Source organism: Cygnus atratus, chromosome 2 (genome assembly GCF_013377495.2).
Source record: "Cygnus atratus isolate AKBS03 ecotype Queensland, Australia chromosome 2, CAtr_DNAZoo_HiC_assembly, whole genome shotgun sequence".
Lineage (NCBI taxonomy): Eukaryota > Metazoa > Chordata > Aves > Anseriformes > Anatidae > Cygnus > Cygnus atratus.
The window spans coordinates 119189467-119212619 of NC_066363.1; the positions used below are offsets into that span (position 1 = coordinate 119189467).

The 23153-nt window shown below is 41.6% G+C and overlaps 1 protein-coding gene across 1 annotated transcript; it reads left to right on the forward strand.

The window, feature by feature from the left end:
• The first annotated feature begins 233 nt into the window (after nucleotides 1-233).
• On the forward strand, nucleotides 234-19337 carry RGS20 (regulator of G protein signaling 20). Its single transcript, XM_035553194.2, has 5 exons — nucleotides 234-337; nucleotides 11427-11575; nucleotides 16718-16804; nucleotides 17637-17871; nucleotides 19149-19337. The coding sequence occupies exons 2-5, from the start codon at nucleotides 11430-11432 to the stop codon at nucleotides 19335-19337; spliced, it is 657 nt and encodes a 218-aa protein (XP_035409087.1). The 5' UTR covers nucleotides 234-337; nucleotides 11427-11429.
• Nucleotides 19338-23153: the final 3816 nt, after the last annotated feature.

Here is a 23153-nt window from a genome sequence, read left to right on the forward strand (position 1 = left end):
GGTGCCTTAAAACGCCGCGGCGGCGCGGGGCCGCTTTTTGGAACCGGCGGCGGGGGGAAGCCGAAGCCGCCCCCCGACTCACACACACACGCGCTGCCCCCGGTGCCGGCCCCATGGCTCCCCCCGCGGCCCCCCCGTCCCCTCCCCGCCGCCGCCGCGGTGCCGGCCCCTCGGCCGCCGCTCCCCACGCAGGGCGCCGCTGAGCCCCACCGGGACCCGCCCCGGCCGCATGCGCGGGGTCGCGGAGCCGCCGGGAGCGGGCGCGGAGCCCGGCGCCGCCGCCGCCGGAGGGGAAGCGGCCAAGGACGCCCCGCGGGGCCCCGCCGCCGCCGACACCGTGAGTAGGGTGCGGGGCGCGGACCCCCCCCCCTGCAGCCCCGGCCGCCTCCCGCCATGGGGCGCACCGGCACCGCGCCGCTGCCCCCGGCGGTGCGCAGCGACCCCTGGCGGCCGGGGGCGGCACCGCCTGGCGGGGGGGGGAGGAGGAGGAGGAGGAGGTGGAGGTGGCGGGGGGGGTTCGGTGTGGGCGCTGCCGGTACCGGGCATCCCTCCCTGGGGGTGTTCAAGGAAAGGTTGGACGTGGTGCTCAGGGACGGGGTTCGGTGGGTGGCATGGGGTAGGGGGTGGTTGGACCTGGTGGTCCTGGAGGGCTTTTCCAACCCCAGTGGTGCTGTGGTGCTACAGAAGTGGGGTCGGGCTATCCCTGTGCCTGACAGCGGGCATCACGGCCCTTCGGCAGCCCTGTGGTTAACTTGCCGCAACCGCCCCGCTATTGCCTTTCTGCTGCTGTTGGGGTGCACGAGGCAGGGCCCTGGTTGTGTCCCGGCTAACTGAGAGCATGCTGAGACCGACTGGGCGGTGGCATCGTGGTGACAGACCGCTCTAGGACCATAGGGTGGTTACTTCGGATCTCTGGGAATTTCTTCTCTGCACTCCCTGGTCAGGGCCCGTTTGGACACCTTCCCTCTGGGTCTCCAGGAGGCTGACAGGGAGGGACCATCCCTCAGCCTCACCACTACCACCAGCCTATCCTCCTGAAAGAGTGGCACGTGTTTTTCAGCTTGGGGGTGAAGTGCTGAACCTGGACAGCTCCGGGCATTGAGGCTCCTTTCTGCCTCTCCTGGATCCCAGGTGACAAGCTGGTGAACCATCAGCACAGGCCAGTACCAGTACTCAGTCACTTCTGCAAAGTGACCCCGTCTTTTTGTCGCTAAGCTGTCCCAAGGAGGCATCAGCCATGGTGAATATTGCAGAGACCTCCTGGTATTCAGGGGAACAGGATATTAGCTAGAGGTTCCCAACCCTTAACTCTCAGTGAGCAGGCATGTTTCAAATGCTTTCACAGCCAACTGATGCAAAGAAGTCCATAGGGTGTCGTGGCTGAAGGGTGCTGAGCCCGGTCCTGACCTTACCTCAGCCTTAAATCGGGTTGGTAACGCTTCCCAGGCTCCGTCATCCATCGGGCTGGCGGTGGGCAGGGGCACCGTGAAGGCGCCCGCCCACCCGGAGCGGCCGGATTCCAGCGTAGTACAACCCGAAGTGAATCGCGACAACCAGGATCAATAGGGACCGGCTTGTGAATCACTATTTAATGCACTCCGGCGTGAGTCATCCTGACTGAAAGCAGCTTTCAGCCCAGGACAATGTCAGTCAGCTCCTACCAGGTTGGGAATGAGTCAGATCTCAGCCCGAGTACAACGCGGCGTGAGTCACCGGCTGCTCCATGTGACTCCAGAACCCAGCGCGAGCTGTCGGAGCCGCTGCGTGCTGTGAGTCACTTCGTAGTACAGGGAAATGGGCTTTCTGGAGACCATTCATAATTAAGCACGATGCAACCAAGCGCTCGGTTGGAGATGCTCTGCTCGCTCCCATCAATCTGCTCTGCGCGCCCGTTCCACTGTGTGCATAGTAAAGAGGTTTGTAAGATGCTAGGCTGAATGAACTTTTTGGTACGTGCGTGCTTGTTTTAAAGCGAGCTGCATAAAAATAACCAGAAGCAAAGACTTCCTCTGACTTTAAAGGCAGCCCAGGCAGGACTGAAGCCGCGTTAGAACTGCTGGCACTGGAGCAAGCCCCCGGTCCTCCAAGGCTGTTTCTAGCAGCCACAAAAGATGAGGCAAAGGATTCCGACAGTCGGTGCCCTACAGAGGATATGGGCTTGGTGGTGACTTAACTTAATTCCAGTTTACAATGACTTGGGTTGTGAAGGGACAGAGTTATGTACGTATTTGCTTTCATGCTACTCGACAGTCTCAGCACCCACATAAACGGCTAGACCGGAGCGACAGGTTGCTTTTGTTGCTTTTTCTGGCTAAAAGGTATAAAATTCTTTCATGTCCTTTGCATATCACAGGAGAAAACGTGACAGAGAATGACCCTGCTAGCTACATTTTGGAATAACTTTTTCAGTGAAGTCTTGCATGTTGAAGTCCAAATGAAAGACATGCTTTTCTCTGCAATAGTGCCAGTGGGGAAACAGAAACAGGGCAACACTCTTAAACACACCCGCTCCACCCCGTAACTGTTTCTTAACAAGAAAGCCAGACTTTACTCAGAAAGAGGTTCTAGTGCAGGTGGTGTTTTGCAGAGAGCAGGCTGATCTTGCAGCCAAACATGCAGCACCGAATACTGAAGAAGGAGCAGAGCACATTTAAGTCCTTGGTAGAAAAAGATCTAAGTTACAAGTGGCACGATCTAGGCGCCGTTACCTGTTACTGTGTGGGTGTGATACATTTTCAGCTATTCCTTTTGAAATGTAAAGCAAGGCGTTCATCTGGAGAGATGAACCTAGCTCCTCTGAGCTGCTGCTCCTCTGGAAAAAATAAATGAAGTAGAACAGGTAAAGGCCCTTGGTTTCTGGGCATCTTATCTAAAAGCATCCCAGAACTGGTGCTTACACTCGGGGAAGGGTACTGCTTTCTCTTGTCTCTCATCCATGCACTGAAGCCTTTGACAGACTTGGGTGCAACCCATCTGAAGCTGCATTACATGGCGTGGCTCCCTGTATCTGCTCTATGAACACCCGTCTTGCCTTCTAGATCCTCAGACACTTAAATCTTCCCATTTCTATTACAAGAGATCAAATCCCCAGTAATATGAGATCTGCACAGAGCTCTTACTATTAAGTGGGCAGTCCGATAACTATGCATAAAGTATGTGCATACGTGTGGGTGAGTTCATTGACATAAATTACAGTTCTTCTCTATTTAAAATAGCACACTGCTCAATGCAGAAAGCACGTGTCAGATTTGTCAATGAAGAAGAAGAGGCACGAGTGTCAGGCTTCCTGTTCACATTTCAGTTGACAACACACTGCCAGAGGCTTCAGTGAGAGCATGTTGTGGCCCCAGCTATTTCTGAATTAATAAGATGCAGATTCAGACCTACCTTGAGCTCAACCCCAGCTGCAAGCCTCGTCTGACATCAGTGGACAACGACAATCTCTTTCTTCCTACTCCGGCTGTCATTACTGGGGAGAGGTCTGAAGAAAGAGCAGCAATTGCAGTATTTATGTAACCTCACCTAAAGCTCACTGAAACCCATGAGTATTCTTCATTGTTTCAGTGGAGTTTGGATCAGGCCCAAAGTGTCTACTGAAAAAAGACTGAACTACAGCCATCCAAACCTGGGCACTCCCACTGGCTGCCAGCTATTTTTATAGCACATGGCTTCACACTCTGTACTCGCTGCAAAAATCTTCAGGCTGTGGCCATGCAAATCAGGCCCTGGCACAAGCTAGGGCTTGCACATCTGCTTAGCTGTAGTGTGTGTAGGGAGGGAATGTGTTTTATGTTTAACAGAATCTTTGCTCTTCGCTAAGCTAAGAAAACTTTATTGTGCTTTAGCGTAAAATGAGGATAAAAGTATAAACATCGTCTACCATCTTTTGGGGGGGGATGGTATTGTGATTTATTTTTTTAATCTGACCTTTGCAATTTATATTTTAAATATTCCTCCTTTGGGAAGGCTGTTTTCTGGGTAGACCACCTTTCTACTGAGAGATGAGCAAGCGCTAGAAATGTTACAAGTTAAATACCATTAGAGATGCTTTTAACCAGGGAAGTAATTTTCATTCCTGACCTTCACACACTGTTGTTTTCATAACGTTACATACAGAAATGCCTCCTAACCTGAACATCAGATAGGCATGCCACGGAGTGGAAAAGGTATGACAGTCGTACTTATTTCCAGTACTTCAGTATTGCTCTTAAGGCATACAGGATTGCTTCTTCACTGTTGTCAAAAGTAGTTTTTCAAATACTTGCTTAAGTCTTTGGGAGATTTTGTTCTTGTATTTTTGTTTTCTGAATTACTCATTAGCATTCAGTAATAATGTGTGCTTTTTTTTTTCATTTTTATGAATCATAGATGCTGTCTAGCTAGATAAGAAGCAAGATTATGTGCCATTATTTTGCTCTATTTTTAGTTCACTGCTTTTTAGGGATATTTTTCTAATGGATTAAGTTTGTTGTTATTAAATAGAGAAGGATCTCTCTCCCTGGGAGATCTAGAAACTCCACGTCTAGTCATCTGTGTGCATGTTACGTTACACTGACTTACCACAGAGAACTGACCAGAGACAAGCTGATCATCTCAACAACTACTGCCCTTCTCAATTAAACACTCGACTAATTGGCACTTTGTCATGGGGGAAATCAGATAGTTGTGGGGATTTCTCCGGGCAGATCCTTGCTGTGCCTAGACCAGTCTCTGTATGTTTCCCTGTGCTGATTAACATCCTGAATCTGGTCCTTCCAGAGACTCCAAGGCTGCAAAACTGGTCAAACCCCACATAGGTTGCAAGTAGTCAGGGGAGTCTCATCACTCATGTGGAAGCAGTCAGAAGAAACTTCCTGCAGATGCAGAAATGATTACCTACGAAACTGTCCTACGTGACTTAGGCACTTAGGAGGTGTTGTATGTGTAGCTTAAGATAATCACTAGGGGTGGATCGTGGATGTGCCAGAGTGGTCCCAAGGAGCACGGGGCAGCTGGATGCAAGAACTGCGCAGTAAAGCATGACTGACTGAGTCCTGTCTGGTCTAGCCAGCAATGCTACAAGGACCTCGGAAGAGTGTTGCCAGCAGGCCAAGGGAGGCAATCCTCCCCCTCTACTCAGCCCTGGTGAGGCCACACCTGGAGCACTGTGTCCAATTTTGGGCTCCCCAGTACAAGAGGGACGTGGAGATCCTGGAGAGAGTCCAGCAGAGGGCTACTAAGATGATCAGGGGACTGGAGCACCTGTCATATGAGGACAGGCTGAGAGAACCGGGCCTGTTTAGCCTGGAAAAGAGAAGACTGAGGGCAGGGCAGGCCTCATTAATGTGTATAAATATCCGAGGGGAGGATGGTGAGAGGATGGAGCCAGTCTCTTTTCACTTGTGCCCAGCGACAGGACAAGAGGCAACGGGCACAAACTGAAGCACAGGAGGTTCCAGCTGAATATGAGGGGGCACTTCTTTGCTGTGAGGGTGACAGAGCACTGGGACAGGCTGCCCAGAGAGGTTGTGGAGTTTCCTTCTCTGGAGATATTCACAACCCGCCTGGATGCCATCCTGCACAACATGCTCTAGCTGATCCTGCTCAGCAGGGAGGTTGGACTAGATGATCTTCAGAGGTCCCTTACAACCCTCTCCATTCTGTGACCTTTGCAACAGAAACTCCTTTTGTCACCTGGACATTGACCAACTGTCCCGTTCCATACCCTTGATTCCCCGTGCAAGTGTCAGCTCATGCAGAGAGATTTTTTTTTAATTATTATTTTAAATTGCATTTGAAGACTTTTGAACTTGGTACAGGTGGGTCACACTTCGTGCCGCTAAGTTCTGCCAGCTGAGACTGGTGACAGAGTTTGAGGATGACACCTCTTACCACAGTGAGTTGCTACTAGCAAAATCAGATCCCACTGACTACCCAAGAGCCAGCAGAATAGCACCTTTTATTCCTTCACTATCCCTACGAGCCAGTCTGTTTGTTTTTCTATGAAGTTACGGCCTTCATCAAGCAGATGTAGGTGTCTTTGATAGCGCCACAGGCAAACTGATAGAATTAGACATAGAGATGCATTTCATGGTATATCCAACAGTTGGCTACAACTGTATCCAGGCTGGAGTTAAATAATGCTGGAGATAGTAGAGGTTAAAGTCCTTTAGTTAAAGGTATCGCATCTCATTCCATAAAAAAATCTAAAAGTATTTTTCTTTTCTTTTGAAAGATTCCTTTCAAAACATGTACAAGATAGCAGCCCACCTCCAGTTTTTAAGTCTTTCTCCCCTGCCTTTTATTCTCAAACCCATTTTTAACAAGGCACATTTCTGCTCCAGGTGGTGGGGAACAGAGAAGGCAGATGCCAATTCTCAAGTGCAAACAGCATCCCGCACAGAGGATTCTCACACAGCTTGCTCTTGTTCATAACACCTTCCCAGAGGCCTGGAAATCTGAGAAGGTAAAGGAGGCTCACAGCACAGGGACTTTGGAGCAGTGAAATTTCCATTTTGGTATGAGGACGTTACCTACAGGAAGAAAAACAATTCCTGATTGTCTTGTTTTTCCCCTCCAAACCAGACTTTAGAGCATGGATCTCTCGTGTAGTACAACAACCTAGTAAGGGCATTTAAGGTAACGGGGAATTAAAAAAGAACAAGAAACTACAGAGTAGCTGAGGGTTTTGAAATCCAGGCATATTCTGGAATATCTCTCTCACAAACTAGGTTGATGAATTTTTCCATTAACTCTCCTCATGGACTTTCTTCTCTTTCCTTGAAGAAGTGATATAGCCTTGCCTGAAACTTAAAAAGGCAAAGCACTAGAGCTCTGTGTGACTATCCAAGTGACTTTCAAAATCAACAGGCCAGTAACTTGGACTTGAACCTGTGAGACGTTATCTTCATGAAGATTACAAAATTTCTTTGAGGATAAACCTATCCACTGGTCCTTTCCCATTTCAATGCTACAGTGGCAGAACAACAGTCTCCTGTCCAATTTGAGTGACCTGAAGGCACCAGGTGTAGGAGGATGTCTGTACGCCTTTTTTTCCTCAGGAATGCACCCTCTTGTTCCACAGCCAAGTAACAGCTCTGGGGAACCCCTCACCCTTGAACACACTTATATTTATACATACTTCATCAGTCTGGGCTTCTCAAGCTCCAAAGTCTTCTAGCTGATTGCTACAACTGATGTTTCCCCTGCCCAACTCTGTACATGCGTTTCCGCAAAATCATGCGACTGGTTTAAGAAAACATTGATCATTATTTCAGCTTAAAACAAAATAAGAAAGCGAAACATTACAATCAGGTTGTGGGGACAAATTTAAACCATGTCTTAGGCTACCTATGAAAAGCAGCAGCTGGCAGGGGAGCAATGCACAGGTACCTCTCACCCTGCTTCCTCACTCCACCACCTGTGAGTCTGCAAAGTGTATTCTCAGCTGGGAATGAGGAGAAAAATGATTTAGCTAAACATAAGTATCGATGTATGTCATTCCCTTTAACAACTTTAAAAGTAAGCTGTTAGCTCAAAATGTCATTGATGATTGAAATGTTGTCATTAATCACCTACAATGTTGGTCTGGAACATAAGAAAGTCCTCTTGCAGCATGAGCAGTCACACTTTTGTTTTGATTTCAGATAGTTCAGGCCCTTCAGCTGAATACTATGAGATAAACTTGAGGAGATAACAAGTCACTGATACTAGCTACTGTAGCAGTAGGATCCACAGGTCAGTAATTCTTCAAATTAATAATGTTTACTGCAAGTCTCTTCACTGATGCAAAGAACACAGACTAGATTTTTTTTACGTGGTTTTACACCTACTGCATGACCCAGTCAGAGCATCTGATATCCCAAATTAACAACCATAACATTTAATGAACACAAAAACTGTTTACCAGGAGGTCTAAAAACCCCTCTCCTTTTTGCCATAAGCATTTAGAATCTACTGAAGACAAAAACAATGGCCATCATTGCCGTAGATACACAAGGCAGTCATGCAATTGTTTAAACTGTTGCTAACATAAATTGTAATGTAAAGAAGCAAGTGGTTTTGTAAATTCCTACCAGTACTAGTCACTGGAGTTGTTGGGAAAGCTATTGCCCATTCAAGCATACAGCACAATTCAAAACAGTAATTCTGGTGACTGACTGGAAGGGCTCATTACATAGCTGTGGTAGCAGCAGGAAAAAGAAGGAAAGAGTGATAGTGAAATTCTGGATCCTGTAGAGTCAGCAGAAGTAGTACTACAGACATAAATAAGTCTTTCCTGTTTGGGTCCTGTCAGTAGCTCACTGCTTGACCCCAGAAAAGTTGCATCATCTCTCATCTCTGTAACTTTTTTCCATTACACTTTCCCACTTTCCAAGATTGTTGTACTTCTATGCATACAAGTCCATACACAGGTAGTTTCAGTGCTTTTTAAAGTACTTTTATTTGAATGCCTAGATGAATTGCATAATCTCAGCCTTTGTGCCTTTGCCTCTGTTCCAGCTAAGGAGCAGTTCACACTGCACATGGCTGTGAAATTGCAGCATTTTTGTTCCTCTAGTTTTTTTTTTTTTTTTTTTTTAAATAATTTAAAAGTAAAAAAATAAAAAGGCAAAGAAATTCAGAAAACAAGTACATATTCTGACTATACGCATGGAACTGACAGCTTTGAGCAGGGTCTACGTCTTACAGCATATTTAGGTTCATGTTTGGCAGTACATGGTCTCAGCACGATCACGATTGGAATATGCATTTGTAACAAACTGTGCTGCAAGCATGTTTTATTTATTTATTTATTTTTATTTTTAACTTTATTATATGGCCAAAGGGAGGTGGGTCCCAGTGGATTATTATAGATAACAATGTGCTTGACTATGTTTTGGCTTAGAGTCAAAGCTACATTAAAAAAAACAAACAGGGAAGTGGTGCTGGATGGATCACTTACTCATTGCCTGTCCCGTGAACCTGGACCAGCCTGATGTATTTTTTGTCTCACGGGTCTTAATGCTATTTGCCAAAGAAGTTTCTTCAACTTTGTAATAACATGCTGCACCGCTCAGTTGTCTACCTTGCTACTCTATAAAATCTATCCTAGATTTTATTTACTCCAGGCTAACACATTATTTATCCCTGAAAGGAATAGGGAGCAATAATAACCTTCTACTGATCAGAAGATCAACATGCTTCTCGGTTTGCTTTTCTAGATTAACAACCCTAACTCCTACAATTTCTCCTTGTAAGTCGTGCTTTTGTAACATCTTGCGTACCCTACACACACCGTCTTTCTTGGCATGTGATGCCCACAAGCACTCACACAGAGGAGTAAATTACTTCCCATATCTTAACACAGTATTCCTGCTAATACACCTCAGAAAGTCACATCCTATTTAGTTTGTGATCCACCCCAAACCTCTATCATATGTGCAGTATGGCTGTCAACAAGCCTTTATTTCCTGTGGTAGAAAATCATTGAACAGCTCTGTAATAAAAGCTTGGGCTGTCTTTAAGCCAACAGTCCTCTTTCTCTTATTTCCTGTTACTCTAACCCAGCTCTGCTATCACAAAAGCATGCTTTAGCTGCTAGAAATATCTTTCAAAACAAGTCTTCATCACATAAGTGACCAAAACCTACTTGCTTATTCAATGAGAAAGTTGGTCTACATCTGCCAAATAAAAACGAAAACGCATAACTTGATCTGAAAAAACATGCTGAATTTGTTTTCCTTGATCCTTCCCTTTCTGTAAGTTGTGTGAGAAGTCATGCAGTGCTGAACATTCATAAAAATGTATAGTACCAGAAAACTTCCAAGTAAGGGGGATGATTCAGAAGTAAACCAAAGAACACAACACTACTGGGCAGTTTTTGCTGTACAGCTACTTCATCAAAGATGTCAAAGGACAATTCTGAAGAAGAACCTGAGATGGCAACAGTGGATCCAGAAAGATTCTTTTGAATTAAGTCGTAGTTGGATGAGGTGGGGAGGAAGAGCGTATTCCTCCTATTTCCACCATCTATTACCTTTCTGCTTGAGAAAAAGCAAACAGGAACAAGCTTTTCCACTCAGACCACTGTCAGTTCAATTGTAAAATGGATTAGAGAGATGAACTTATGAACTATCCACATAAAACATCTCAAAAGGAAGAGTGGCTGGATTAGGCTATACAGACAGCATATATCTAATTCCAAATTACGCTTTTCTAATCATTAATAACTGTTTACTGTCCAAGGAAGCCTGAAATGCTGTTAGAGAAACCCAATACTTTATAGTTCATTACTTTCTAACTGAAATACAAAAATGCCTTATTTTTAAAAAGGACGGGTATCTGGAAGGAAAGTAATAGTTATTACTTTAATACTATAAAACTCTGAAGGAAAGAAATCTGAATTTACAGATGTACTCTGCATTTCACATTTATGTTTCCACATTTTGAAATGAAGAATGTCTTGGGTTTTTTGGAAGCTATGTCCTTTTTCTGATTTTCTATTTCTGGGCATTTAGGAATTGCTTGTGAGAACAGGCCTGCGGAGTTACCAAATAGGTTATCGTTTCTATCTGCATCGTTCTTGTGTTTTATTTCTCCTGCAAAACTGGAGCATCTTCTACTCAGCATGTCATACGTTTTTCCCTTGGGAGAGTGGGTGGTTCTCATAAAAACAAAATAAAAACTATTAAGCTCTATAATAGAAAAACAAATTCAGCAGGAAAAAAAAATCCAACATAATTTAGAGCTGCACTCTGCTAAAATAATCCACTTACTTCTGGCACTTCTGAAGCCTGTGACAATGTCTCTGCATCCTCCCTCCAAGTTACAACACTATTTCCTAAACTTGACTGAACATTTTAGAAAGGAAAGCAACTTTTAACTATCTGGTGTTCAGCTCATCAGATTGTGTTTCACGTGTGATACTAAGTTATCAACACACAAATAACATTTGTAGCAACCAATTTTAGTTCCCCTACAATCATCACAGCCTCACAAGGTTTAGCAACCTGAAAAAACCTACACGCAAAGGGAGCACTTGATATAGAAGGATGGCTAGTTGTGGATCCAAGAATCAACCTTGCAAGTCAAAAACCTCAGGAGATCCCTTGCAACCACTAGGCTTTTATGCCAATGCCCTAAGAGCTGTGGCTCTCCAAGAACAGACACACACCACTTCACCAGCATGCTCCTTGGCTCCCCATTCTCGTTTATATTCCCATTTACGTGCAGAATTCATTGGCCCCTTGCCTTCCATCACAGCACTTCAATGAAATGCGTGAATTTTCCGCAGGGTTCAACACCTAGCAGCTTCTATGGGGAAAAAAAGAAAGCCCAAGCATTTAACTTCTCGGTTCTTTTGAAGCTGTGGCTTTCAGTAGTTCTTGGTAAGGCTTTAGTAACAAAAGCAAAATGAAAAAATAAAAACACGTGTCTTACTTCCCCCTTCTCTTGCTGTCTTGCAGCCCATGGGATCAGAGCGGATGGAGATGCGCAAGCGGCAGATGTCTACGACCCAGGAGACCCCAGGCGCTGCACAGGCTCAGCACAGCACGGGCAATCGAGGGTCCAACGCCTGCTGCTTTTGTTGGTGCTGCTGCTGCAGCTGCTCATGGTACACGCTCTTATTCAAGCCTCTGGGGAACGGAGTAGCAGGGGAGGGAGGTAACAGCCAGCGTGTAGGACAGCATAAGCTAAACAAACCACCTGGGAAATTCTGCAGGGCTGGGACTGTGAGAGAAATGACTGTGCTCTAGTACTAGACACAGCCTTCTGCTGTAGTGTATTTTTTTGCCATTGAAATAATGGATATATATATATATATATATATATAAAATCTCTGTAAAGTATCATCAGAAGGGATCAGAGTAGGAAAGCATTTAAAAAAAAAAAGGTATTTTAGTCCTTGCCTTAGCTTTCCTCTAGGCTTTGCAGGTGCACACCTGTACACATGGAAGTGACCCCCTTTTAATGAAGTTCACCTAACACATTCAACTGAAGTTTTAAAAAAAACACCACAACAACACAGCAGTAAGAACAGTATTTTTTCCTATGGGCATTAAGGGTTCTGTAAAGTACTCTTACGTGCCTCCTTTTAGAAATCCTTATCGTCCTCACTCTGCATACTTTTGTTGGAGAGCATCTAACTCTGATTTGATTTCTACCTATATAGCCATTCACCCCTAGAAAAACTGCCATTCTATTTATCAGGATTTCATACCTAAATAGATACCCTCCTCTAAAGCATTTCTACACAACTCCAGTTACACAAAAAGGGAGCTGTATGGCTAATACGCCTTTGACACACAGAAAATATATTCTCAGTGTCATTTTATACAGAACCAAAAGCAGCACTTATTTTTGAAATCAGATCTATTTTTATTTTTAAAAAAAGGAGCTAAAAAAAATCATTTATTACGTAAATAGTTATGGTGATGTCCAAAAACCTGGTTATATCACAGCTCTCCACTCTAAAATGCTTACTCTGCTAATGCTGTGGTATCAAATGGCTTGGATCTCAGCCCTCGGCTTTTTCTTGTCCAAATTAGGACACACGGTCAGAGCTTGCAACACCTGAACAGTTGAAGGAATAGGACAAGCTTAACCAATCCCTACGTAACTCCATGTGTGAGGATATATCTTGCTATTTTAACATTTTTGGAAACAGAATGAAAAGTCTAACACTTTTTTTTTTTTTTTTTAATTTCCTGGTATCTGTTTGTTGTTTTTTTTTTTCCTGCTGATTGTTCTTAGCCTTTTCCTTGAACTGTCAGTTCTTAGCTGGTATATCACATTCTAAATGAATACTTCAAAGCTTATACTGATTATAAGAATCATCTGACCATGCTCCTGAATAATACTGGTGATGCTCAGTCAGTGGCAGTTTTTAAACCATCTTTCACTTGTTCCTCAACACCTTACACCTTGAAGTTTTACTCTATCATTACACCTGTTGCCACCACTTTGTAATGGATGGTCTGTTTTGTGAAGGACTGGTTATCCAGCCTTGAGCTTCACTAGGGCTCTCAGTAAAAACTGAAAGCAATACCAAAATATGCAATAGTTTTGGATTTAGGATAGGGACTTAGGAGCAGCATAGGCTGTATTAAAGGGAGTTAGGAGTAGGTGTAAGAATTCATTAGTCAGAAATCTAATAACGAAGTGTCCAGTCCTGTTTCTTTGTTTCAAAGGCAAGCAGATCTGTTGTCATTAATTAGCGGTGTCAACCCATGGCACCTACAATTCATACGAATTTAACCCTTGGGATTAGAGACTTTAAACATTGCATGCATTATTTAATAAGGATAAGGAATTAGGCAGAACACAATTCCAAAGAACTCCCACTGCAAGCTGTTGAACAGGAAAATTAATCAAGGAAGCACAGCAAGAGAGGAAAAGGAATCAGTTGATTCCTTAAAGTAATGATTTGTTCACTTTCTCTCTCGTATGAGCTCCTCCAGATCCAGCTGATTCCATTCAAAATGCAAGTAAAGCTTGCTGTACTCAGTTCTGTTTCTGTTTGGGCCCATTATTAATTAATGGCTGAGACCAGAATTTGCATTGAAATAAGGAAAAGTCTTAAACAGCCATAGGAGTTCAGCCAAAACAGTGACAGCAAGCTGAGTGCTTCTAATAAATTCACTATCCACCACATAAGCACTTCAGAGCAAGCAAACCTGGCAGTGAGGTGAAGGGAAGAAGTCATAAAATAACCTGCCTGGCCAGACAAGGAATCTGTTCACCATTACTTCCCCCATACACACACACAGAAGCAGTTAGAAGGAAATGCTTTAGAGAAGAAGATGAGAAGCAAGGGAAGAGCAGGCTCATCATTCCTCTGCTATTGGTACTCAGCTTATCAGAAGTTATACAGACCCAGTTCTGCCTTCCCTAATGAAAACAGTGAATATCCTGTAGGGTCAAAAAGCTTCGTTTTTTGCAAGATGTCCAGTACTCTGGCTCTGATTCTACAAAGCTTCTCAGCAGGTGCATAGAGGTAAACTAAGGTAACGTTTAGAGAGAGATAATTACTGTGCCTGGTCAAGATTGGAGTTTGTTACCTCACGGAATGGTACCTATGTTAAAGCATCGCTATACAAATACCAGTGTCATCTGAACAACTGTCCAGTGCAATCTCAAGTGGCTCAGGGTGGAGCTACATATTACACATACAAACATCTTTCCATAAAAGAAAAAAAAAATCTGTGAAGTCAGAGTACATAAAAATTGCATTCCATCTTTTAAATTGTTGCTAAACTGCTTTTTTAACGTCTTACCTGATATTCTTGAGAATGCTCATTATCTGTGCATCTCACTATTCAAACAATTCAGAGAAAGCAATTTACTCAGAGTGTGTTAAATTACCCAAATTTCATGATGCTTAAAATTCCTATTTGCATTTCAGAATCATCTGGGAAACCAATACAAGCTCCAAAACAGAGCAGCTTGTTTTAGTTTTAAAATAATTTGTGATTTCTTTTAGAACGATTGTTTTCTAGTAGCAAGAAATGCAAAACAAACCGTAATTAAGCTATTTTTATTTCCTATTCATAAAGCCTTTCCTCAAAATAGCTCAAGTGCTTTGAGCAGAAAAATTATGAATAGGAACAAAAATAACAGTCTGCATGAGTCATGCAGCTGAGTTGCAGAACATCCAATATTCAGCATACTCCTAATAGTAGACTTAGAATGAAGAAATGGTGAAACAAGTCTCTCAGTCAGATTCTCACAGCCTGTGTTCGTACTACAGTTAAAACTCAAGCCTCCAGTCCCTTACTCTTCCAAAACCTGAGAAGATACAGTATTGCACGTTTAGTCTCTTTGCCTATGTTTCCCTGTACATTTCTAGGAAGTCAGCCAACCTGCAAGGGTACTTTGTGAGACATGGCATGTTCTTTTAAGGAAACTTAATTTCATCTTTTTACCCTTTTGTGCGTCATCCTATGAAGACTGCAATCCTTTCTGTTGGATCTGTTGACTCCCTTCAGTGTACGAACTCTGACAAGTGCATAAATTCTTGCTTACATGTGTGAGGAATGCATAATATACCACTTTTCATATTAAAAAGGCCAGCACTATTGGCACTAAGTATAGTAAAAGTCTGAATCCCATAGCCCCAAAGAGAACAGAGCACTAACATTCTTTAACTACTTGTTTTCTTTTCTGAAAAAGTGAATTCAAATAGTTCACTGGTTTGAATGTATGGTTCAGATGTTGCAGAAAAATATGTTTGCAATAGGCAACATGCTTGCTCTCAAACCTCACAACAGGAAGGTTTTCCTACCTCTTCAATGCATGCCTTGGCAAAGAGAAATGCACCTCTCTCCTCTACTGTTAAGCCTCCAGCCACTCTTCGCAAACCTTAAAATGTTACAATTCTTCATCCTCCAAAACGGTCCCTGCAGATTATGGACTACCACTGGAGAGAGCAAGAAAATGAGTAAGCAGTAAATAGTAAGGCTGCAAATAAGACAGAGCCACGAGCTTAAAAGGAAGAACGCAAATAAGAATCAGCTGGTTTAACAAAAAGCCGTGCTAGAGATAAATGAGATTCTTGGGGATTAAGACATCAAAACTGTTACAAAATTTACATTAAAGTAAAATACAAATGAAGAAACTGACTTTGGTATTTTCCTGGAATTTGTAACAACTGTGCTGCTTTATTTCAGCTGAAGGATTTGTTTCATACAAGGTACTGGCTGTAATTCACTGGGACTTTTGCTTCTTGACAAACTCCAAGCAGTTTTACAGATTATATGAATGTATGTGTGCACACCTGTATTTCTCACTAAACTACGGTAATCTAGAATACAGTCCCCATGTGCTAAAAGGAAACATGCATATGCTGAAATACAGTATCAAAAGAATCATCTGCAACTCTAAAAGGATTTTTTTTTAACAACTAACTAGTTACGTATGCTGACCTTTGAGAAAAGCAGCTGGAGTTGACACCTACCCTTCCAAGGGTCATTAAAAATTATCAGTGATCACTAGTGACTGCAGCACACTTTTTTTTTTTCCTTTAATGCTACAAACAAGCTAATACTCATTTCCAGTCAAACGTAGTCAAACGTACATGCTGCTTTTCTCCAGGCCTTAAATTTGTATGCATATACTAGCATTTACTTAATGCTGCAGTTCATAACCTCACAACGTGGCTTTATCTACATGTGATCTCTGAAAGATGCTTACCCTTTCAGCAACGCATACAGAAGCATCTACCTTGCTTAGAACTTTTAGCTCCAGCTTTAGCTCCAGCTCCAGCATTCAGGCTTTCTTGAGTGACGTGGCGTCACCACTCTAAACCAGAATCTTGGCACTCATCATGCCTTATGGATATAAAAAATAGCCAGGGTGTAAAAAGAAAAGCAAACAAAAAAGTTTGAAGTCTAACTTGCATAAAACCATTGCATCAAGTGTAACTCGTGTAAGAACACTGCATCAAGCACACAATCAACACAACATAATAAACCTCAATGGAGTACACAGAGATTTTGTAGCTATTAAAGGCTACTTGTGTGTACATATACTTTCTACACAGTGATATATATGATATGATATTGAACAGTTCTGCTCTAAGTTTGCAGATTTACACAACAGAAGAACTAACATTAGAGTATAACTATGAGTATTGTGGCTACTGTTAGCTTCTGTCCTTTTAGCTGAATTTTTATTTTTTAAATATTAGAGGAAAAGCATCTGCTGTATGTTCAATCTTTCCCTTTATAAAACTGACAAATTAATTGCTACCTTGCAGTCTTACTGTTAGAAATCAAGAGGAAGAGAGAACAAGGAGAACATCCCATGAACTCCAAGCAGAGGGTATTCCAAACTGTGAGGAAAGGTATGGTCTTTCTTAAGTGTTCTATCAAACTAATAATAAAACAAACCCAAACCACACTGAATAATTGGATCACCCGACATACGCAACAAACTACTATTATCCATTTGTCATTTAAGCTGAATTTGCAAGTCACCTGTCTTGCCCCCCTAAAGAGCCAGGTCTGATCTATAATCTTTAACCTTGTTTATATGTGGTGTATAAACAAATCCCAACTTTCACAGTACAACAATAAAAAAGCATAGTAATTACAGACTCCTCTTTTTTTTTCTGAAATATTTTTAAATACATCCTTTTCCCACCCAGCAAATACATACCGAAGCTAACTGGTAGCACTCAGCCTTAAAAAAGGAATAAATGCAAAGGGGAGCTCAGATCCTCTTGAGAAACAGGCGATTGTCTCTTAAGAGTTAGGCAAACAGACAGGAGCCCCTGTGAAGTTGTAATAGACCATGTCTTTTATGGTATTTGGATTGTTACTTCTTCTTAAATGTTTTCATTCAATTTTAAACAATGATTCCACAAGAACTATTAGGAATTTAAAAAAGCTTAATTGTTGCTGAGGGACTTCTTTACTGCAATTACTTAGAGCAGTAAAGTGCAATTTCTGCAAAGTACAGGCAATCATCTGCATCTGAGCTTCTGAGAGAAAAAAGCATCTTATAAATATATTTACTAGAGTTTACACTTAGGTAGCTGCAGTGCAGAATTCAGAGGCACGTGAACCTTGCATTTTTGTTCCATCGTGATGGCAGATGCCTCCTGCCAGATGAAGAGAGTTGAAGTAACAATCACTCATTTCTCTCTTCTTGCCCTCCTCTCCTCCTTCCTCCAGCCCTGCTCCTACTCTTGAAGAAGTAAATGCCTGGGCTCAATCATTTGACAAGTTGATGTTTACGCCAGCCGGCCGAAATGCTTTTCGTGAATTTCTACGAACAGAATTCAGTGAAGAAAACATGCTTTTCTGGATGGCCTGTGAGGAACTGAAACAAGAGTCCAACAAAAGTGTTATTGAAGAAAAAGCAAGACTAATTTATGAAGATTACATTTCTATCCTTTCTCCAAAAGAGGTATATTACTTTCCCCAATACATTCTTTGATGCTGCTTTGCACAGTTACTGAGCATGTGTTTAAAGCCACAGAAATAACTTTTCTTTCCCCGTGCTCCCACATTTCAGTGCTAACAAGGAGAGATCTAGGGCTAAAAGGCAAACCCATTGTTGAGGTGAGATAGTCAGTACTACTTTCACTGGCTGTAAGAAAACTCTTCCTATGCTACCTTGACATGCTGATGTGAAGGCTTTAGTTTGAGGCATAACTAGCATACAGATGAAGATTTTATCCTTAACTTAAATTTTATTTGTTGGACAAATCAGTGTGGATTCTTTTGGTGTGTGTCTGTGTGTGTGTAGATTGGGTCTCCAAAAGCAACCACTAAGAAAGTGTTGCTTGCACAGCACAAACTGCTCTTGTGCAATATGTGCAACTTGCACGATTGCAAAGCACAAAGAGCAGCTGACGAAATACGGCACAGAACAAAGCCACCGGCTTCTTGAAATTTCAAACCTACTTGTCTGTTTGCTGCTAACAAGCACGTCAAATTTCAAAGACATCTCGGTTCAGCTTGAATATAGTCCTAGAAATAGGCTGGACTTTTAAACCTTTCTATATCCCTACAAAATTCATACACTTCATTATTTGTAGTGGAAACCGTACGCATAAAAATAACGTTTAAATCCAGACAGTGCTTTCCAGTAATGTTAACATCTTTCCACCTCCTAGTACTTGCAGGAAAAAAAAAGTACAGCATAAAAGCGATGCTTGGAATCATTATGTAATTATACTTTCAGTCCACATCAATTCATTCTGCTTTTTAACATAGGAATTTGATTAAGCAACAGCTTCCCAGGTTACAGTTTCCGTCTGCGTCATCTTGCGTACTCCAAATTCAGTCTCTTTCCAACAGCGCTACTTCCCAAGGAAACAAACTGTCACAAAACATTAAAGAGCCTCTCTACTACAGAGCAGGATGTTGGGCTGGGAATGGCCTACCAGTCTCAGGTTTTAATAACAACAGGATTTCAAGCAATGTTATTCAAAGTTGCTCCAGTGAGAAAGTTTCTCTAACCACATACTCAGCAGGTTACTGCTGCCAGACTTCAGCAGTCATTTTTTGTGTAAGTATATTTAACAGTCCTTAGACTCTGGAAGGACACCACCTGAAGCTATTAAAAAAACCCTGCTTTTTCAAGCCAAAAGAACAACAACATACCAAAAAAAAAAAGCAAAGAAAAATCAGCTACTGTACACCACTATTATTTACATGACTTTTTATTTTAATATGCAGGTCAGTCTGGACTCCAGAGTAAGGGAAGTTATTAACCGAAATATGCTGGAACCCTCACAACACACCTTCGATGATGCACAGCTTCAAATTTATACCTTAATGCACAGAGACTCCTACCCACGGTTTATGAACTCTGCTATTTATAAGGACTTGCTTCGGTCCTTATCTGAAAAATCCATCGAAGCGTAGGATTTTTTTCTTAAATGTATTTATTTTAAAACAAATGGGACTCTGGGCTATACCAATCAACAGGGAATTTAGTATTGATCGGATATTTACCTGAAAATAACTCAGGCAAGTTTTACTACAGACTGAAATGTTTGAAACCCACACAGGGCTCTGACACAATCAGCTAACTGCAGTTTCTGATCAAATCAAGTATTACTTTGCAAAAGAGAATGAAGAGAAGATGTTAACGTTCAAAAAAAAAAAAAAAAAAGAACCCAGTATTTTTACAATGCAGCATGCAACTCACAAACAGATCTCTTATAATGTATATCTGAAGTACAAATGCCAACTGAGCATGAAAACTAATTTTTAAGTGGAGTGCCAGAATTTCCTTGAGAGCCAAATCAGTTGCCCCCATCCTCCCTGTGACCAAAGTAAAAACAGTTGTACTGGCAAAATCTGGGTTACACTAAACTGAGTTTCACAACCTATATGAATTGTGCCTGGCACGGGTACACTCCACTTCTCTTGGTATATTTAAGGTGCATACAATGGGATAATGGAAATCAGTATGGCAATCTCAAGTTTATGGAAGCTAATGGTTGAAATAATGATGCCTATAAAACCTTTTGCTGAAAAAAATGTTATTTTATTACTAGAGTCTGCTGGAAGCATTTTTAAGTTCATACTGTTCATGTTTATAAAGTTAAATTATTTAATTAAGAGGAAGAAGAGTCTGGGCATTTAAATTCTCAAATAAAGCACAATTCTCACATATTTATCTTCCTTCTGTAGGGATGTAAAAAGCATTTCACTATTTGTTCTTGAAAGGATGGTGGTATCAATCATCTTGGTTTTGTACATATTAAATTGTCCTGTTAGCTGACAGAGCTTCTATGGTTTATATAACAGATACTTGTACATTACATTGAGAAAAGAAGGAAGCTGGCACTATCCTGTTCCACAGCACTATTTCAGACTGTCCAAAAGAAAAGCAACAGCTCCATCCGCTAATAAACTCCATTCATTACAGTATCGCCAAAGCATTGCAGTTGATTTCCAATCCTATCTCAAAATTAGTAATCACAGGAAGCACTAGGAAGAAAGTAAGCTGAACCTGCATAATCTGTTTGAAGATCTGTTATTTTCGTAAATTCTTTATTTTAAATTACAAGATCCACTACAATTCCACTATATTAAACTTTGGAGCTTTCAATGGACTTCCATTAAACTGTAGTTTTACCCACACATTTATTTAAATGAACCAAATTGGGCAAATTCTAGAATTTGGGCAATTTGGTTCTAGAACCAAATAAGGCAGAATTTAGGAGATCAATTTGTTTCCTTAATACACTAGGCAGGAGAAATGATCTCCCCTTAGTGCATTTGCAGTATCAAACAAATAGTAAGGAGCTTTTTCATTGCATAGCACCACAGAAGATCTGATACAAGCTGAGTTAACAACAGCTATGAACTGGTTTCTATCATCTTCCAAAACCAAGACAGTATTCAACACACCATTTGAAAATACAGAGAAAAAATAACACACCCTGAGAGACAGCAATACAAAATACTTTTGCCCTCTGTAGGGCAACACTGGTTGACTGAGTTGAGAAGAATTCCTTCTGTATACTGCTACTGAAGACATGAATCATATCACAGAATCATAGAACGGTTGGAAGGGGCCTTAAAGGTCACCTTGTTCGAACCCTCCTGCCATGGGCAGGGATGCCACCCACTAGATTAGGCTGGCCAGGGCCCTGTTATGGTCCAGTTAAGGATTGCCACTGCTTAATGCATCGACATTGGTCATCTCAACTGACTTTGTAGTAGATACACCCCCAAAAGCACTAACAGTACAATCTCGGTTTATGGAAAATATTACATGACAGGCAGTAACTTCAACAAAAGATCAAACAAGACCTGTTGGTAAGGCAGCATTCATGGGAGCTTGCAGTCAAACTGAGGATGCCATAGCTTATCTTTTAATCAGGTCGGGTGAGACTGCTCTAAACTGACAAAGTAAGTTTAACTAGGTCAAATTCTGCTTGCTGGAAAGATCAGACACACACATCAAAAAAAGTTCAAAGTGTATCATTTCATGAGATGGATGATATAGTTTCTTTTAAGTTATCTCTCTTCCCTGCAAAGATACCTCATTAAGAGCTGGAAGACAGACTGAACACTCGTGCTTTACAGCAGACAATATATTCTATTGTCCTGAAAGAGATGCACTGAAATTAAAGGGGAGAGAAAACTATATTGGTTTGGGCAGTTCTATGGCTAACATCAGATCATTAAAAGAAAAAGTAGTGATTTCTAAACTTACTTTCCATGTGCCATAATATCTGAGCAATTAAAATTACCTAGTTTTCATGTTACTTCTGCATTACAACATGTGGATGTTTGCAATGCTTATCCTTCCTTAAAAATCTTCAACATCTATCCTTTGTTTTAGATTTACGCTTACACTCAACACCAGTGGCAGAATGCTGGTCCCTATCAGAATGCTGGTATCCTGATGAGAGGATCTCTTAAAAAATACACAACCCCTCCATTAAACCACATTATTCTGAGGGTGTTTAATGTTGGATTTAATTGAAGGGGAAAAAAAAGAGCAAAGCAAAAACCCACCCACAGAAGACAGGTTTTTAACCATATTTCATTACCACGTACTTGCTAATTACGCGCAAACTTTTCTCAGGGCAAATGTGAATTACATTGAAATGTTACAATGGAGATGCTGTTATACAAATTGGAGGAGAAAACAATGATATTGACACAAGATATTATTTATAATTCATAAAGTAAAAAAGTACCACAAAGTCGATTTATCCTAGCTTGAAAATAAGCATGGCTGGCTTGCCTTGGCATTTACCTAACCGCAGGATATCATTAAGCTGTAACAACTTTACAGTCCACTGCTATTTTCTTGCATGTCTGCTCTTTACAAACCAGTAGCTCCCACCGAACACGCATACTGTTAAAGACTGCTTTTTCCATGAGCCTGCTAAGTAGTATTAAAATTGTATGGGCTCCTTCAGCCAACATATTATGCTTTGCACTGACCTTTACATTCCAAAGTAATTAGCACAATACAAATGAAAAAAAAAAATACAGCCCAAAACATTCTACTATATATATATATAACTGATCACAAAAACATCATGCATTCTTCCTGATCAAAAAGAATAGCTGAAACAGAGAAAGTGATCAGTGATTGTCTATCTCAATGTCATTTTTAAACGAGTTTGCTCTAAACAGTACTTGAGAACACACACAAGTATTCTGCCATAAATGGTATCAGTACCATATTAATGACAATAATAAAGGATTTTCTATACTAATCCCACATTTTCTATACTAATCCCAAAGCTTTATAAATGTTTGTTTTTTTTTTTTTAAAAAAAAGAAGTCAAGACTAGCGATGATCTACCAAAACAGAAGACACATCAAAAAGATGGTCAGGACAAAATAATTTTAAACCCCAACATTCTCCTGTGCATGTTAACAGAATTATGTATGAGGAAATGCCTTCCGGCTAAGGATCCTGAAGCCAGGAGTGTTTTCTGAGCAGCGGGAACCTAAAGCCTTTCAAACAAAAACATGAAGACGGCACTTCTAAAATACCTTTTCTCACTCCACCTTTAAGAGGAATAAGTCTGGGAGAACTGAAGCACCTGTTGCACAGATGTGCATCCAAAGCTCACTGCTGAACATGTTCCTTTTCGGACTCGGGTAAACAAAATGAAGCATGAAGAGATTTTAGGCACCTATGGTTTCTTTTGGATCTACTTCTTGGACTTCAACCTTCTCCTGCAAGAAAGAAACTGTCCT